Genomic DNA, 18,319 nt, shown 5'->3' with positions numbered 1-18,319 from the left:
GGTGGAGGCAGAACCCTAAACAAAAGCCACAGCACAATACGATGAGTACTCTTACAGAAATTTTGGCTGAGTGTTAAGGAAAACAGAAAACAACAAATTGATGATGGCAGTTAGAAGGTGGGGATAGAAAGTCATGGAAATTCCAGAGGCGGTGACATTTGAGTTGGCTTTGAAGAATAAACAGACACTTGAATAGCAGAGAACTGGGGAGGAACACTTATTCATTTAATCAATGTGAATTGAGTACTTAACTTTGTTCCAGGTATTGTTCTAGGTAGTGGGGACACAGCAGGAAACAAAGCCCCAGCCTTGGAGGAGCTTACATTCTAGTGACGTCATAGGCACAAGAATCAGCGTGAAAGAGCTTGGTGTATTCAGGGAAGGTTAAGTTCAGTTGGGATGTTGGTGGAAAATAAAGCTATAGAGGTAAGAGGAGGACAGAGTAAGAGCCAATTATCCCATGCTGAAAAGTTTAGATACAGACTCTTCTGCAAGCCCTTGCCTTTAAAAAAATTTTTTTTTAATATTTACTTATTTTTGAGACAGAGAGAGACAGAGCATGAACAGGGGAGGGTCAGAGAGAGAGGGAGACACAGAATCCGAAGCAGGCTCCAGGCTCTGAGCACAGGCTCTGAGCCTCAGCACAAAGCCCAACACGGGGCTCAAACCCACAGACCGTGAGATCATGACCTGAGCCGAAGTCGGACGCTCAACCAACTGAGCCACCCAGGCGCCCCAAACCCTTGCCTTTTAAATATTTTAGAGCTGTGGAAACCTTTCTGCCAAAGAATCTTGCAAGGTCACTCAATATATAAGACAGTAAAAGCTGAACTCCTTGTTGAAGCAGGGAGGAGAGGTGGGGGTGACACAAGAGAGGATCTCCCAGTGCCGCCCTCCCTCTCACTCTCAGGTTGCCACAACAGCTCTAAGAAACCCGAAGGACCCCAGTGGGTTTAAAGCCTACTGCTAAATGTAATGGAGGGCACACAAATATGGGAAAATGGAGAGATGTGATCATATTTGCTGCCTTGGGATAAAATTGCCAGGAGGGATAGGGTAGGATGGCCTTTTAGCAGAGAAACTAGTTAGGTGGGTTATGGAAGAGATGCTGAGGACCTGACCTAGGTGGGTAGGATAGATCCAAAAAAGATTTAGGAGGGAAAATCAACAGAACTTGATGACTGAAGGGGAGCAAGAAAGGGAGAAGTGAAAGATGACTTCAAGAGAGCACAGTGAAGGTCCTTAAGACTTTCTTTATTCACCTCTTTGCTTTTTTTTTTTTTATTTTTTTAAAATTTTTAATGTTTTTTATTTTATTTTTTGAGAGAGAGAGAGTGTAAGTGGGGGAAGAGTAGAGAGAGAGAGACACACACACAGAATCCAAAGCAGGCTCCAGGCTCTGAGCTGTCAGCACAGAGCCCGACATGGGGGTCGAACCTACAAGCTGTGAGATCATGACCTGAGCTGAAGTCAAACGCTTAACGGACTGAGCCACCCAGGCACCCCTCACCTCTTTGCTTTTGATTACAGGTGTCCTGGGCATCTGGTTGGGTCACCCCATCTTTGGCTTTCATCTGCCTACAAGACCAGTTTGAATGTCTCATCAAGGCCCTCTGCCATGTCCTCATGCTCTGTATCAGGATAGATACAGGAGAGGAGACTGGGAGGGAGGACAATGAGACCTTGATTTTGGACAGATGGGTTTACATGACCTATGGAGCGTCTAGCAGTGAATTGGAAATACGGATCTGAATCTCAGGAGAGGGGTGGTGATTGGAGTTAGATATTTAGGCTCATCAGAAAGTAGGCAGTAATTGAAGGGATGGGAATAGATGAGTATGTCTGGGTAAGTCATGTATAGAGAAAAGAGCTAAGGATCGAACTGCAGAGGACCAGAAGGGAGGGAGAAGTCAGAGATCCCAGGGGAGACCTTTGCCTTATCTTCCCTCTGTCTTACTGGTCTGTTTTTCAGTCATACCAGTAGTTCTGGGTCCAAACTCAAGAGCCAGGAGGTCGCCTCTGAGGGGGTCTGGGAAGTGACCAGGAAGAGGACTCAGACTACAGTGCCACCCAGGTCTCTCAATGCACCATAAACGTCTACCTTGAATGGGGAGAGAACAAATGGTAGAATCATGCCCCAGGCCTTAGCTCCAGAGATTTCCAGAGTGTCACCTGGGCTGTAGACCTGAAACTCACTTCTTGAATCCTGGTATATACTCCCACTATTGGAAGACACTGTTCTTGAGTTTTACCTGCTAGACTGTGAACTATGAAAATATGTATCTGTGACTTCATTGTGTACATAGAGGAGGAACTTTTGTACACTTGATGATCCGGCAAAATCGGATTCTCTTCACCCTGGGCTGTTTCATGCCTTTTAGCCTTATTCCATTATCTTTGCCTAACTCATTCATAGCCTTTTTTACATAACATCCCCCAAGAAGTCTTCACTAATCTGTTTCCTTCATTAAAGATTTCCCCATGGTACCTTATGAATACCTTTATGTTCGCAATTGTCATGTGGAGAAATGATCTGTTTATGCATTTACCTTCTTTACTAGAAGATGTCAGTGACTGGCACATAGAAGCTGCTCACTGAGTGTTTCTTTGCCATCCAGCACTTCTGCTGCTCTGACTGTGCGGTGCCCCAGGCCTGCCTCACCACCACAAATGGAAAATGGATGTGTCAGCTGCTTGGGATGCCACCTCGGCCAGGCTCCTGGTACATCCCCAGTAGTGCTGCCATTGTGCTAAGTGTTTCCCACCATGACCTGTCTACCCATACTTCTTCTTCTGAAATTCTAACCTCCTGTGGGCCATCAAACCAAGGAGTGATCTTTGCTGGCCTGCTGTAGCACAAGTACTGGGCCATCTCGCTCCAAGGGCCTTTCTCCTATGAACTCTTTGGCAGCTATTTTGCCCACCAAACAGCTGGGTCAGGAAGCATAGACCCACTGGGAATTGTCCCTCTGGTTTGGGTTTATTAAATACTTTTAAAATACTTTAATAAATTAAATACTTTAGTTCCATTAAGTCTTTGAGTGCCTGTAGATGCAATAGGGTCAGAGGTTATAGGAAAGTACCTCTTCTGAAACCATAGAATGTTTCAGAATGAAATTCTGAAAAGTGGTCAGGGAGCAGAGTAAGTATCAAGGGAAGAAGAGAGGAAGAGAAAAAAGGCATTCCAAGTCAAGGGAATAAAGGCATGGGAATGCTGCCTCCAGGACTGCAAGTCCTGTAACTGGCTACAACATTAGGTCCTATGAGGGTGGTGTGGGAATGGTCTCCCCTCCCCCCATCTCTCTTGATTCTTGAGCATTAACTTAGTGCTTTCACAAGGTCTTGAATTGCCCCTAGTGATGCGTCAAATCCCGTTTGCCTATTGGGTGACCATCAGTAGTATCTCCTTCAAATCAAAATGCTTCTAATTAATCAGGTCCTACCAATTAGCCTCTTTTCTTTGAGTCCCCATAGCACTGGCTTTTCAGTTTGAAAACTTTCTTTGCATGTGATAACAGACCAGAGGTAATAACAGAGAAATAACAGCTACGAACAAGAAGTCATACATAGCGTTAAGTGCCTGGATTTTGGATTCCAGAGCCAGCTCAGAACCAGGTTTGAATCCTAAAACCATCACAGTGAGAGTAGGGGAAGTAACTGAATCTCTCTGCCTTGATTTCTAAAATAGAGGTAAAATGAGTATTTACCTCATATGCACAGTGAAGGTTAAAAGAAGTAATACGGGGGCGCCTGGGTGGCTCAGTCGGTTAAGCGTCCGACTTCGGCTCAGGTCATGATCTCACGGGCCGGGCCGTGAGTTCAAGCCCCGCGTTGGGCTCTGTGCTGACAGCTCAGAGCCTGGAGCCTGCTTCAGATTCTGTGTCTCCCTCTCCCTCTGCCCCTCCCCTGTTCATGCTCTGTCTCTCTCTGTCTCAAAAATAAATAAACGTTAAAAAAAATTTTTTTTTAAATAAAAGAAGTAATACATGTGGTACTTAATAAGTGTCAGCTATTCTCTGCTTAATGAATAGGAAATCTTCTTTATCCTTACCATAACTTAGATATCCTATTTTCCCCCTAACACCTTGAGGATGTTTTATCATAGCAATTAACTCATTGTTGGTATTGTTTATCATTCTCTCTCACTAAAAGATCATTCACTTGTTTAAACACATGTATTGATTAGGTTACGACAGTGGTTAAAAGTAACACAATATATACCCCAAATTATTGAAAACAGGTACTTAAATACGTGTACATGCACATTCACAGCGGCATTACTTACGATAACTGAGAGATGGAAAGAACCCAAATGTCTATCAATAGATAAATGGGTAAGCAGATGATGGCATATACATACAACGGAATATTATTCAGCCATAAAAAGAAATGAAGTGCTGGCACATACTACAACATGCATGAACCTTGAAGACATTATGCCAAATTTAAAAAGCCAGACACAAAAGTCACATGTTATATAATTCCATTTATATGAAATAATCAGAACAGGTGAATCCATAGAGACAATGCAGATTGGTGTGTACCAGGGGATAGGAGAGGAGAATAAACAACTGCTTAATGGGTATGGAATTTTCTTTTGGATGAAAATGTTTAGAACTAGATAGAGGTGGTGGTTGTACAACACTGTGAATGTGCTAAACGCCAATGAATCGTTTGCTTTCAAATGGTTAATTTTACATTATGTGAATCTCAATAACAAAGAAAAAAGAGAAAGAATTCCCACCTTCAAAGAATTTGTATTTTAGCGAAGGAGCCAGATCAGACAGTAAGCCAGTTCACACCTAGGCAAGCAATTACATATTGTGATAATGGCTTGGTGAGAAATAAAGTAAGGGGAGAGTATGGAAAAGATAACAAAGGGCTGGAAGTAGAGAGGCTCTGAGGTTGGAAGGGGCTTAGCAGTTTGAGAAATTGCCAGGAGAACCTCTGGACTCACTCTTAGAGAACCAAAGGCAATGGTTTAAAATGAGCCCAAGGAGGTAAGCAGGAGCCAGGCCTTGCAGAATCTTACATGTCATGAGGGGGGAGTATGATATTCAACCTAAGAGCAATGGGAAGCTGGGGAGGGTTTTAATCAAGGGGAAAACGAGGACCTGAATTACATTTAACTGTTTTATCTTTTTTAAATTAAAAAAAATTTTATTAAGATTTTATTTTTAGTTATTTTTATTTATTTGAGAGAGAGAGAGACAGAGAGAGACAGAGGGAGGGAGGGGCAGAGAGAGCGGCGGGGGGGGGGGGGGGGGAAGAGAGAGAATCCCAAGCAGGCTCTGTGCTGTCAGTGCAGAGCCCAACACAGGGTTCCACCCCACAAACCATGAGATCATGACCTGCACCGAAATCAAGAGTTGGATGCTTAATCGCCTGAGCCACCCAGGTGCCCCAAGATTTTATTTTTTTCTTTCTAAAATTTTTAGGGAGAGAGGGATACCTGGGTGGCTCAGTCGGTTAAGTGTCTGACTTCAGCTCGGGTCATGATCTCACGGTTGGGGAGTTTGAGCCCTGCATTGGGGTCTCTGCTGTCAGCGCAGAGCCTGCTTCTGATCCTCTGACCTCCTGTCTCTCTGCCCCTGCCCCACTCATGCTCTCCTCTCTCTCAAAAATAAATAAAAACACTAAAAGATTTTTAAAAATTTTTAATGTTTATTTTTGAGAGAGAGAGGGAGGGAGGAAGAGAACGGGGGAGGGGCAGAGAGAGAGAGGGAGACACAGAATCCGAAGTAGGCTCTAGGCTCTGAGCTGTCAGCACAGAGCCTGACGTGGGGCTGGAACTCACAAACCATGGGATCATGACCTGAGCTGAAGTTGGATGCTTAACTGACTGAGCCACCCAGGTGCCCCCATTACAAGATTTTTTTTTTTTTTTTTGAGAGAGAGAGAGAGAGAGAGAGAGAGAGAGAGAGAGAGACTATCCCAAGCAGGCTCCACGCTCAGTAAGGATCCCATGACCCTGGATCATGACCGAAGCCAAAATCAAGAGTTGGATGCTCAACCCACTGAGCCACCGATTGTGCTCTACTCTCCGATTTTATTTTTTAAGTTATCTTTACACCCAGTACAGGGCTCGAACTCATGACCCAAGATCGAGAGTCGTATGCTCTACTGACTAAGCCAGGCAGCTGCCCCTTATCTCTTTTTTAAATGCACTTATTAGCTTGTCTGTTTTCTAGTGTAAAGGTTCTCTACAAGGCAGGTTGTATCAGAATTACTTGGCAGGCTTATTCTATTATTTTTCTGTAAATTTAAATTCCAGTATAATTAACATACAGTGTTCTATTAGTTTCAGGTGTATAATACTGGGAGGCTTATTTTTTTAAGTTTATTTTGAGAGAGAGAGCATGCAAGTGTGCATGGGAAAGGGGCAGAGAGAGGGCGGGGGGGAGGGGGGGAGAGAGAGAGCGAGAGCGAGAGCGAGAGCGAGAGAGAGAGAGAGAGAGAGAGAGGGAGGGAGAGAGGGAGGGAGGGAGGGAGGGAGAATTCTAAGCAGGCTCCACACCCTTAATGCAGAGCCTGATGCAGGGCTCGAACTCTTGAGCCAAGAGATAATGCCTAAGCTGAAGTCTGTTGCTTAACCAACTGAGCCACCCAGTCACCCCTGGGAACCTTATTCTTAAAATATAATACTGGAAGCCATTGGATTGTGTACGTGTGTTGTTTAGTGGGGGTGGCTAGAAGGGATAGTTTGGAATAGCTCCCCAGGGGATTTGCCCCTACTGCTCCCTCAAACTCCTTGGAACAAGCTTGAAAGTCTTGAAATGGGTACTAATTACATTATCATGAATTCTTTACGCACTTTACAGGGGTGGAGAGGGGCCCTGATTCAATGACTGTAACAATTTCAGTGGCCTGTTCCGAGACTGGCAGTGAACCCAAAGGCGGAAGGAGGAGCATGATCTCTGAGAAGACCCAGAGGCAGGAAAGCAACAGCAAAGTAGGGTTCATCACTGGAGGAAGGATACCAGCAAGTACAGGTGAGCAGAACTGATTTCTAAAAAGGGTGGAGAACTGTACTATGAAGGGAAGAGAACTGTACTATGAAGGGTGAAGAACTGTACTATGAACTGGGTGCTATGGTGCAAGACTTTGTTAGGGGTGAAAACAAAGCAGAGAATTTATATAGTGAAAATCTATCTTGGCTGCTCAAAACTGTTGTCTGAGTAGCAACAGCATTGCTTTTGGAGCTTGTTAGAAATGCTGAAGCTTAAGCCCTGTCTCAGACCCCAAACCTACTGAATCATAATCTGCATTTTGAACAAGAGCCCCAGATGTTTCTTTTGCTCATTGAAGTTTAAGCAGCACTGGTCTAGATCATGGGGAGAAAATCCCAGACGACCAGAAGGTAGGCTCTCTGACACAGCTGAAGCACTTTATTTTGAATACTTTATGATACAGGACAGTGGCTTCTGAAAAGGTACTGCATTTTTTTCAATTAAGTACTATAAATCCTGGAGAAAAAAACCTTATTTAACTACAGGGAGGTTTCTCATAATGCAAATTTCCACCCACTAGAAACATTTCCTCTGGAGTAAAGTACTAGGCTTCCTTAAAGTGAGGCAGAGCACGTTAAAAATATGCAAAAAACCTCGGATCTTGGCCAAGTCAACCCTTCACACAGCTGGATCGGGTCTGGGGCAGCTGATATCCCTTGGCAGCTCTGAGCCACCAGGATGGGCTTTTAAACAAAGTCAAAAGTTGGAGGCTCTTCTGCCCCAGAGAACAGCTCTGTGTTGTCTTTAATGCTGAAAATGTAGGAAGGCGACTCGAGAAAACTATTTTCAGAGAGAGTAACTAGGTATCTCGGGGAGTCGGCTACACCTGGGAGCTCTCAGCAACTACCCATTCTCTGTTGAAGCCCTAAGTGACCTTCGACCTCTGACCCCGCGCCTTGCACAGCGCTTCCTGCGCAGCTTTTCGCCCCCGCCTCTCCGGCCAAGGGCTGGTCCAAGGGGTGTGGGCGTGGCTCTGGGGCTGACGGTTAGGGGCGGTGCCCGTCAGGGGCGGGTCTCGCGATGGGCGGGATTTGAGGAGGCATCCTGGCATTGGGCCGCTGGGTATAGGTGGGGCCTAGCGCTGGGCTTGTTTGGGCGGGGCAGGGAGTTAGTTGCCGCCTCTGGGTAACTGGACTCTGTCGGCCAAACCTCCGGAGGCCGCGGGCGGCAGGCGGGCCTGCAGCAGATCCCGGATCCGGAATTCCCCGGGCAGGACCGGAATCAGGATCGGCCCTGCCCCAAACCGGGTCTGTGGGGAACTCGAGGTCTTGGACTAGGAAATCCCGGAACCCGGATCAACAAACCCCAGAACCCGGAATTTAGATCGGAAAGTCCCGGATCACGGATCGCGGAGCGGACTCGACACGGAGCCCGGAGCCCGGATCGCGACACCGCCGGACGGGACGGAGCGATGTCGGGCCGTGTCGCGGGCGGGTTCCCGCTGCCTCCGCTGAGTCCTGGCGGCGGCGCAGTTGCCGCGGCTCTGGGGGCGCCGCCTCCGCCAGCGGGACCCGGCATGCTGCCCGGACCGGCGCTCAGGGGGCCAGGACCGGCTGGAGGTGTGGGGGGTCCCGGGGCCGCCGCCTTCCGCCCCATGGGCCCCGCGGGCCCCGCGGCGCAGTACCAGGTGAGGAGCGCGGATGGGCAGGCGGCGCCGCGAGCACGCCCGGGGCATGGAGCTACTGGGGCCTCGAGTGAGGGCCCCGGGGCAGCCGACGGACCGAGGGCACAGGGGCCCAGCGTGCGGAGTGCACGGGACAGGGAGGAGGGCAAGGCCGGGTGGTGGGGCAGTTGGGGGAGAGGGTAAGAACGATTCTGGGGTGGAGGGTTTGAAGCGGTTGGAAGGGCCTGGAGGCTTTCTTGGAACCGGGATTCTGAGTAACTGAGAGATGGAGGAGTTGGAGCTAGTGAGTTGTAGGCGACTGGGTTGAGAATGCTGGTGTAGATCCTAGGGTAGGGGGTTCTGGGAAGTGCTGAGAAAGTTTTGCAAAAGGGCCCTCACTGAGAAACCAGGGTTACCCTGCATTGGCCTTGGTCCCACTCCAAGTCTGCGCTGTTTTGTTTTTTTTTTCTAGTTGGGAACTGGCAGAGTTCTAGCGAGTCTGAGATGGTTCCCAGCTGCTGATGAGGAGGAAGAAGGGCCTGGCTTCCCAGGCATGGGAGGTAGAAGATAGAGGAAGAGGATTCCAATCTATGCCAGGCAGGGTCTACTCCTGGTCAGGCCCAGGAGCCCTTGCATGGGATGGTTCTGGGTTCGACCACAGATGGTGGTGGCGGGGCCTGAGGAAGGCGGAAAACCCAGCCCATTCTGGGCAGACTCTCTTTTTGGCTTCCTGCCTGGTGTCATAGTGTCCAGGAGTTGATTAGTCTGCAGGAGCAGAGAGGCTCCACTGAGCCCTGATGGTCTGGGGCTGGAGGAGCCTGTGAGAGTTGTTCAAAGAGTTCTGTCCTGACTCCTTTGGAGTTTGGCTTCAAAGAGAGAGCTTCTCAGGTTGCAGCTTCAAAGGCCATTGAGAAGCAGAGACTTCATCCTTAGGGTCAGTGTATGAGGAACTCATACAGTATGAGGATCCTGCTCATCAGTCCCCGCCAAGTGCATTGTTTCTGGTTACCCCAGAATGCTTAGGAATTGTGCCTGTCCTTTTCCCCACTCCCTCTCCACTTTTATTTAGACTTTAAGTTCTAACATGGCCATATTCCACCCAACCTGTGTGCCCCAGCATTTGGCACTGGCTTCTTTGCTAATCTCCCAAGGAAGCTGGGGCTTACTCTGTTATCTCCAGGTAGAGCCTCCAAAAATGGATCCTCATGGAGTAGGATATGCATTCCTCCCCTACCCATGAGCCTTGGGCCCTCGCTTTCGAAAGAGATTCTTAACTGAGGAGTGATTTTTCCCTCTAACTCCTCATTCTCACTCCTCCCTGTAAAGAAAAAGGGTCTGGGTATTGACAGAGATAGACCTGGTCCCAACCACTCCCATCTTGCTTTCCCACTTGGGGATTCGTGGCTCCAAGGTGTTGCTGAGGGGTCCCTGCATCAGCCATTCCATTCCAGCCCCTGGGCTACCTAGCTGAGGGCTGGCCTTGGAGCCTCCTTGTGGGCCTTTGGCCTGAGAAGGATCTAAGGAACAGATAGGAGCCTCTCCAGTTCCTTTGCTGCAAACCCATGGGCACTGTGGCCTGGGGAATGCCCCTGAGAAAATGAATTCCACAACCATACGTAGGGAGTGGACTAGGGCCAGTGGCAAGGTTTGGCTGGCTGGCTGGCTGGGTAGTCCCAGGCTGCTAGGGTTGGGAACCAAGGGGAAGGCACTGAGCCTCTGCTTCCCCAGGCTTTCTAGCCCACCAGCTTTTCATCACCTCCTCTTCTTCTGGGGAGGGGCATTAGAGGTAGAAAGGGAGAGGGCGGACCCAGTTCACTTTGGCTAAGTTTGAGGAAGATCTTGCTTGGCCTCTTTCCAAGTCCAGTTGTGTGACTTCAGGAGATGGGACTTGAGATCTCAGGAGCAAAGGGGTTCCTGTCAGAGCACGTGGGGTGAGCTAGAAGAGCAAGGGTTTCAGGGCCCGAGTTGGGCAAGTAGGGGAGCCAATGAAAGAAGGGAAGTGACGACCCATCTCCCTCCACACAGTGGAAGGAGTTCTAGCTGTGGATCATACTCAACGGAGGAGCTTAAGGAAAAACAAAACCCAAAGAAACACAGATTGTTGGGTTCACTCCAGAGTTCAAAATATTTTCTAGTTAGGGAGGGGTATGTTCTCTTCTCCTAGGCCCGGCCACCAGGAGCGCCAGGGCCACAGGCTTTGAGGCAGGGCTGTGTGTGTGCTCTCTGGAGACAGCAGCATCAGGCCCGGCCACGCGCCGCTGCTGTCCTGGGTGGTGGAGGTAGAATCACACTTAGGTCGTGGGCTGCTGCTGGGCTAGGGAGAGGACGTTGTTGCACACTTCCGAGGTTCAGGGCACTGAGCCAGGCCTACCTCGCTCAACTGCAGGCGAGGGACTTATAGAGCCTGAGAGGCCTGACCTGGGCTTTGTATTTTTTTTTTTTTTTTTAAACTCTTGGGGTTTTTATTTTGAAGAGGAGTTACTGGTGCTTCAAAGAGCAGGTGTGGAGCTTGGCAAGACTAAGCTGGGACTAAGCAACCTTCCCCTGGGCCTCTTCTCCCTCTTGGGAGAAGCCTGGGGCCTGGGGTGAGCTGGGGGCCCTGCGCCTGGGAAGTTTGGAGCAGATGTCTGGGAGGGGCCTATTCCAGGCCCTGCCCCTGCAGCCTTGACTGGGGACTTCCTGCTACAAGAGCACCTGCCTAGGAGGGATGGGTGGTGCCGAGGAGGTTTTGTAGAAGTCCTAGTGAGTGGCTTCTTGGGGACCTCAGGGCCCTGTCTCACTCTGTGCGGGTCCCACTGCTCCAGCTGTTCTTGCCCTCTGGCTCATGTTCAGGGTGGGGAAAATATGTCTAGCGTGTCTGGAGCCTGGGTTTACAGCTGTGGCCACACTGAGTTTGTTTCCTGTAATCTCTGGCCATGGCTCATTAAGGCCGAGAAACAGGCTGTCCTTTGCCTTTCAGCAGCTTGGACAAATCTCTTCGCGGCAGGCCTCCTGAAGCCCCAGAGTCCCCCACGTTCAACTCCATTCCCCCAGATGGCTTTTCCCACCCTACTCCCCCTTTGCCCTTCCCTACATCTCTGGGTCACTTTTCTTCATCTCTCCCTCTGGTCAGGAGTCTGACCCTCTGTGCTGAGAACATGAGTTTGGCGCTAGATGAAAAAGTGGGGGGAATATTCTCATCTCCATGATACCGGGCTGGGGGTAGGAGGTTCTCTGATTTGGTGCAAGTCCCCACCTAGCGTGGCTTGGTGGGGTAGTTGTGCTGGTTGCATAATCTAGGCCCTGGGGCCAGCCCTGCGAAGCTGCCAGGGACAGTGTGTGCAAAGCAGAGCTGCCAAACAGGCCTTGCAGGCAGCAGCTATAGAGGGGGAGGCGGGGGGGGGGGGGGGGGCAGGGTTACTCCCAGAAATGTTGGGGAGCTGGACCTCAGTGGGAAATCCTTCTGCAGACTTCTACAGAAGCCGTTTCTGTAACCCGGGCTCCTGGTGACCCTATGACTGATCTTGCATAATCTTCCCTCCGTTCTCCAGTTTGGGATCGTGAGGGCTGAGTTAAGCACCCAACAGCCCCAGCCGCCAGGTGGTGCACGGACCGCGGACAGAGCCCGGGTGCCAGCCGCTCTCTGATAGGCCACACAGGAGCCACAGCTTTCCTCTTGGGGTCACTCGGCATAGGGGTAGGGAACAGGGCAGTAGGGAGGTGGAGAGAAGGGTCCAGTTCTGGGTTGTGAATAGGGGCCATATGGTGACCAGATGGTCTCTGTACTGTACCCGAGGCCACCCGTACCGGTTGGGACATGCTCCGGCCCATCCTGTTGTGGCTTGCTCACCTAGGGTGCCCCTGCCTGACAGGCTCGCCAGCCCATTGGACTGTCTTCCTCCCTTTAGTCACACCACTAGGCTGGTGCCAGGAGATGGATGTTGGGGCCTTGCCTGCTCATATCACAGTGCACCCTTCCACCTGGCTGTGACACTGCCCCCAGGCCATGCTTCTGTCTCCAGCTGGGGAAGGAAGTAGATAGGAGTGCTTGGTGGGATCACGCGATGGTGTCGGGAGTGTCTTAGAGCCGGCTGGTTCCAGGGAGCAGGGTGTCGTGCGCTCGGGTTGGAAGGTGGCAGTGGGCCCCAAAACACTCCTGCGGGCCCTTCCCTCGCAGGCAGGACTCTCCTTCCCACCCCAGACTCTGGCAGGCCTCATTTGCTGGCACTGACGCCAGGGTGGTTGAAGGGGGCGGGGCAGGTGTGGTTTACATTTCTGCTCTTGGGCACCTGCTCCCCTTTGTTCCTGTCCTCCAAGCGGGGCTCTGCGGTGTGCTGCTCAGGGCCAGACCCAGCCCAGGAGAGGGATGGAGGGAATGGGCTATGGGCCCCGTGGGGCTCTGCCGCTGACCTATGCACCCCCATTGGCTTGCTTCTTCCAGCGGCCCGGTATGTCACCAGGGAGCCGGATGCCCATGGCTGGCTTGCAGGTGGGGCCCCCTGCCGGCTCCCCATTTGGCACAGCTGCTCCACTTCGACCTGGTATGCCACCCACCATGATGGACCCGTTCCGAAAACGCCTGCTGGTGCCCCAGGCCCAGCATCCAATGCCGGCCCAGCGCCGGGGGTAAGACCATCTTGTTTCTCCTGCTCTGCCCGGCACAGCTCTGGTGGTAACAGAGCAGTTCCTTCTGTCCTAAGCGCTCTAATGACTGAGGGTGACTCCTGGTTCTTCTGGGGGAGGGTCCTAGGGACTGGAGGGGGAAGGGAGGGGGAGGTGTTTTGGACCATTGACCCCTTAAATGGGTTTCTGTCCTCCCCAGGTTAAAGAGGAGGAAGATGGCAGATAAGGTTCTACCTCAGCGAGTGAGTATGTTGGGTGGGGGCCTAGGAGGCCTTACCCAGTGGCTGGCAGGCTGCGGGTACAGTCAGGTTCCCCCAACTCTGGGATAGCGGAGCAAGGAGCCAGAGCTGCAGCTGAAACAAACTAATGAATTCCTCTCTTCTTCTAGATTCGGGAACTTGTCCCAGAGTCTCAGGCGTATATGGATCTTTTGGCTTTTGAGCGGAAGCTGGACCAGACCATTGCCCGGAAGCGGATGGAGATCCAAGAGGCCATCAAAAAGCCTCTGACGGTGTGTGCAGCCCCGGCCAGTCCTGGGCCTTCCCAGACTTCTCTGCCTCCCCCTGATGTTGTGTTCCGGCCTGGGTCTGCCAAGCATGGGTCTGTGATTTCTCATGCTGCAGGATGCAGCCCATTAGTGGAACATGAACTCAATTTAATGTGGTGGGGCCAGCATGTTGTTTTTTTTTTTTCAATTTTTTAATGTTTTTATTCGTTTTTGAGAGAAATGAGGGACAGAGTGTGAGTGGGGGAGGGGCAGAGAGAGACGGAGACACAGAATCCGAAGCAGGCTGCGGGCCCTGAGGTATGAGCACACAGCCTGATCCAGGGCTTGAACTTGTCAACTGTGGGACCATGACCTGAGCCGAAGTCAGAAACTTTAACCAACTGAGCCACCCAGGTGCCCCAGGCCCAGCCTGTTTTTAACAAAATATAAAATAGTAGAAATTATAATACTTCACAGTAGTATAATACTTACCGTAGTAGTAAAAGTATTGTTTAATGATGTTTTGTTTCAGATATTGATATATGTATGTGCCTCCTGAGTCATTTAAGATGTAAACCTTACGGATCACAGTCAGAAGTTTGCAGGGCAAGACTAGAGATGGATAAGCATAGTTCCTACCTCCATGCACACACTCCCCTGGTTTAAAGATAATAATCTAGAATAATCCCCTGAGTGGTAAAAGCTTTCCAGAGGCCAGAATACTTTGGGGCCAGTGTTTGAGTTTCGTGTAAAATGTGTGCTGGAAGCTTCCAACTTGCCCGATGGCACCCTGTGCGCACCTGTCAACACCACCAATTGCACTGTGTTGGAGTTGTCAGTAGTGCCTTTCTCTCCTCCGTAGTTGTGAGTTCTCTGAAGTCTGGGACTGGGATTTCCTACTCCCGATTTCCGGTACCTAACAAGGTACCTGGCCCCTAGACAGCATTCAGTATTGATGTCGAGTGGGTTCAGACAAAGATTGGGTAGCATTGTTTTCCAACGTGTTGGCCCACCTCTAGCTGGTTGTCTTTCTCTCTTTAGCAAAAACGAAAGCTGCGGATCTATATTTCTAATACATTCAGTCCCAGCAAAGCAGAAGGTGATAATGCAGGAAACGCAGGGACCCCCGGGGGAACCCCAGCAGGGGACAAGGTGGCTTCCTGGGAACTCCGAGTGGAGGGAAAACTGCTGGATGATGTGAGTTGGGAGAGGTGGTGTCTGGAGGGGAGGTGGCCTGTGTGGGCTTAAGAGTGAAGTCCTGCCTGAGGGAGAGGGCACTGCTGGGTCACAGCTCCAAGCCAGAGCTTGAAGATTTGTATGGTGGTTACAAGAGCTATCCTGCGGGTGGCAGTGAAGTGTCTTGAAGAAGGGGTACCCCTTTCTAATTCAGTCCTCGTTGGCTGCCAGCGGGGTGCACCCAGAGTCCTTTCCCTGCATCCGGCGCCTCATTTTGCCCTGTCTCCTTGCTTCCTTCGGGGCCCAAGAGTCTCACTACCCTGAGATGCAGGATGGAAATAGTACTTTTTTGGGGGCTTAGCCTAGGTTAGGTTGAGAGGTCAGCAGCACCCCCAACTCACACCCATTACTGTTCCCCAGCCTAGCAAACAGAAGAGGAAGTTTTCTTCATTCTTTAAGAGCCTCGTCATTGAGCTGGACAAGGAACTGTACGGGCCTGACAACCACCTGGTGGAGGTAAGAGTGGCCCTGGGGTGTGGGGAGCACAGGCTGACATGCTGGGTGGGCAGAGAAGTGGCGTCGGTCCTGTAGAGGGCGAGGTGTGTGTGCTCCGGCCCCACTCCCTTGGTGATGAGGTCTGCTCCCCTCCTCCCTGCCAGTGGCACCGGATGCCCACCACCCAGGAGACTGATGGCTTCCAGGTGAAACGGCCTGGAGACCTCAACGTCAAGTGCACCCTCCTGCTCATGCTGGATCATCAGGTGATGAATGTCTGGGGCCCCAGGGAGTCATCTGGGGGAGGAGAGCCGGGTTCCTGTGGTAAACCCTTTCTGTCCTGCCCGATCCTTCCACTTTGGTTTCTCACAAGACCACACCCCCCTGACTCCCCTCTGTCTATCTCCAGCCTCCCCAGTACAAGTTGGACCCCCGACTGGCAAGGCTGCTAGGGGTGCACACACAGACCAGGGCCGCCATCATGCAGGCCCTGTGGCTTTATATCAAACACAACCAGCTGCAGGACGGGCATGAGCGGGAGTACATCAATTGCAACCGTTACTTCCGCCAGGTGAGCTGGCGGCCATCCCCCCCCCCCCCCCCCCCCGGTCTCGTGGCCCTTGCCCTGCCCACTGCTTCACCTCCCTGCGGGGCTTGTTCTTGGCCACATTCTCCACACTGACCCTGGGATGGCCCATTTCCCTCTGTGCCCTCCAAGGCATCACCAGGCCTTTGGTACTCTCCCTAGATCTTCAGTTGTGGCCGACTTCGTTTCTCGGAGATTCCCATGAAGCTGGCTGGATTGCTGCAGCATCCAGACCCCATTGTCATCAACCACGTCATTAGGTAAATGGAAGGGGGGGGAATGGGAAGGCTCTTTGAAGAGCCACTTACCTCGGGGCGCCTGGGTGGCTCAGTGGGTTAAGCGTCCGCCTTTGGCGTAGGTCATGATTTCATGAATTCACGGACAGAGGTGCAGAGCCTGCTTTGGATCCTGTCTCCCTCTCTTTCTCTGCCCCTCCCCTGCTCACACGCTCTTTCTCACGCTCTCAAAAATAAATAATACATTAGAAACAAAAAGCCTTATACCTTAAGAACAAAAACCGTTTACTTTCGGCTTGATGTAAAACCAAAGAAAAGCAGCAGGTTTGGTTTCTTGCTACCTGAGCACGTGCAGGTTTGGCCCTGGTGGGTGGGATGAACGTAGCTGTATGCTGACCCCTCCCCTCCTGTGTCCTGCCTACAGCGTAGACCCTAATGACCAGAAGAAGACAGCGTGTTATGACATTGATGTGGAGGTAGACGACCCACTCAAGGCCCAGATGAGCAATTTTCTGGCCTCCACCACCAATCAACAGGAGATTGCCTCCCTTGATGTCAAGGTGGGCCCTCTGCCTTCCCAGCCTCCTCAGGGACCCAAGATGAGGGTGGGTAGGCTGTGTTGGGGGACATTTCTGTACATGTAGCACCTTGGGAAGGGATCTTGCTCTGAGTCCTTTGGGGTTAGGCCTGGAAACAGGACATGCTAAGAGTGGGGACCAGCCTGACACACGGACTCCTTTCTCCAGATCCATGAGACCATTGAGTCCATCAACCAGCTGAAGACCCAGAGGGATTTCATGCTCAGCTTTAGCACTGACCCTCAGGACTTCATCCAGGAGTGGCTCCGATCTCAGCGCCGAGATCTGAAGGTGTGGTCCTCCTCCTGAGCTTGATCCCATGCTAAGCCCTGGGGGGACTTTTACCCCCTCCCCGTCCCTACTTCTGCTCGCAGGGGTGGGAATGGCACCGCATACAGCTCTCCTCCTGGCTCTCTGCAGATCATCACTGATGTGATTGGGAATCCTGAGGAAGAGAGACGAGCTGCTTTCTACCACCAGCCCTGGGCCCAGGAAGCAGTGGGGAGGCACATCTTTGCCAAGGTGAGGCTCTGCCCTGTGTGCCCTCTTGAGGCTGCAAGTGGCAGAGGCCTGAGCCGCCGGTCTCTCCTTTCTCCAGGTGCAGCAGCGAAGGCAAGAACTGGAACAGGTGCTGGGAATCCGCCTGACCTAACTGCTCAGGGACCTCCCCCCCCCACCTCCACCTGGAAGGGGACCACCCTCTGGGGCCACAGACCCATAGGCTAAGGATGGGGTGAAGGGTGTCTGCTGTCACCCTGTGTTCCCCGGCTGTAGTTTCGTAAATGTAGTGATAGGATTCCTTGTTGCTTGGTCCCCGAAGCCTTATATTTACTTTACACTTTGGCTTTAAATGGGTTCAGAACAGATGCCTCCTCTGCTCCCTGCGGGCAGGCAGGCCCAAGTAGGTCCGCTGGAGGCTGTAGTTTGACATTGCAGTGGAGACTTCAGAACCAGGCCCGCCAGCTTTGCTTGTTTACAGACCCCCTCGGAGCTAGCATCAGTGCTGGCTCCGAGGAGCTGGGTGAGGAAGAGGGGCACAGCTCACACTCTTCCTGGCCTTTCTAAACCAAAGTTCTTTGCCATTCCTACCAGCGCAGTCTTGCTGCTGGTTTTTTCCTTTCCTTTGGGTATTTGCACTATTTGGGAAGCAGGTTTTTCTATGCGGGAGCCACTTTTTTTGTACAGGGGTAAGTTGGGGTTTTCAGGGAGCCCTGTTTGGTGCCTCCTTCCTTATTTTCTTTCCTCAATCTATGCAAGCGGCTCTGGCCGCCATCATCTCCTGGGATGCCAGAGGGCGGCCACCCCAGCTCTTGGGCCCAGGGTGGTAGGGCCTCCTTGGAGGGGACTCCAGTTCTCTGGCATGGCCTGAGGTACGGGTGTGCGTGAGCGGTGGAGGGGGAGGTGGGGAGAACCCTTGTTGCCCTTTGGAACTCGGTAGGGAGGGCGGACCCCAGGGCTTGGCAAGTGCCACTTCTGGCAGGTTTGGAAATTTCCAAATAAATCCTTGTTTATCGGTGATACCCAGACTTGGTCATTGAATGGTGTG

General features: G+C 51.4%; 1 protein-coding gene across 5 annotated transcripts in view; it reads left to right on the top strand.

Moving 5' to 3' along the window:
- The window catches only part of SMARCD2 (SWI/SNF related, matrix associated, actin dependent regulator of chromatin, subfamily d, member 2), a 21,668-nt gene extending 3,377 nt beyond the window's left edge, over window positions 1-18,291 (top strand). For 2 of the 5 annotated variants that reach the window (XM_047833450.1, XM_047833448.1), the window contains exons 2-15: window positions 6,864-6,992; window positions 12,144-12,289; window positions 13,034-13,218; window positions 13,415-13,457; window positions 13,604-13,726; window positions 14,744-14,899; window positions 15,299-15,394; window positions 15,538-15,639; window positions 15,783-15,944; window positions 16,122-16,219; window positions 16,620-16,755; window positions 16,942-17,064; window positions 17,194-17,295; window positions 17,372-18,291. In XM_047833450.1, the coding sequence (XP_047689406.1) occupies window positions 13,043-13,218; window positions 13,415-13,457; window positions 13,604-13,726; window positions 14,744-14,899; window positions 15,299-15,394; window positions 15,538-15,639; window positions 15,783-15,944; window positions 16,122-16,219; window positions 16,620-16,755; window positions 16,942-17,064; window positions 17,194-17,295; window positions 17,372-17,425 (1,371 nt within the window). In that variant the 5' untranslated portion in view covers window positions 6,864-6,992; window positions 12,144-12,289; window positions 13,034-13,042 and the 3' untranslated portion in view covers window positions 17,426-18,291. Of the gene's footprint in view, window positions 1-6,863; window positions 6,993-8,112; window positions 8,638-12,143; window positions 12,290-13,033; window positions 13,219-13,414; window positions 13,458-13,603; window positions 13,727-14,743; window positions 14,900-15,298; window positions 15,395-15,537; window positions 15,640-15,782; window positions 15,945-16,121; window positions 16,220-16,619; window positions 16,756-16,941; window positions 17,065-17,193; window positions 17,296-17,371 lie in introns of those variants that run through there. The other 3 variants (XM_047833452.1, XM_047833449.1, XM_047833447.1) reach the window with 3 other exon arrangements.
- The last annotated feature ends 28 nt before the right edge of the window (window positions 18,292-18,319 follow it).

The sequence above is a fragment of the Prionailurus viverrinus genome, chromosome E1 (genome assembly GCF_022837055.1).
Source record: "Prionailurus viverrinus isolate Anna chromosome E1, UM_Priviv_1.0, whole genome shotgun sequence".
NCBI lineage: Eukaryota > Metazoa > Chordata > Mammalia > Carnivora > Felidae > Prionailurus > Prionailurus viverrinus.
The sequence above is the reverse complement of the archived record's forward strand: the minus strand, read 5'-3'. Positions and strand labels throughout refer to the sequence as shown.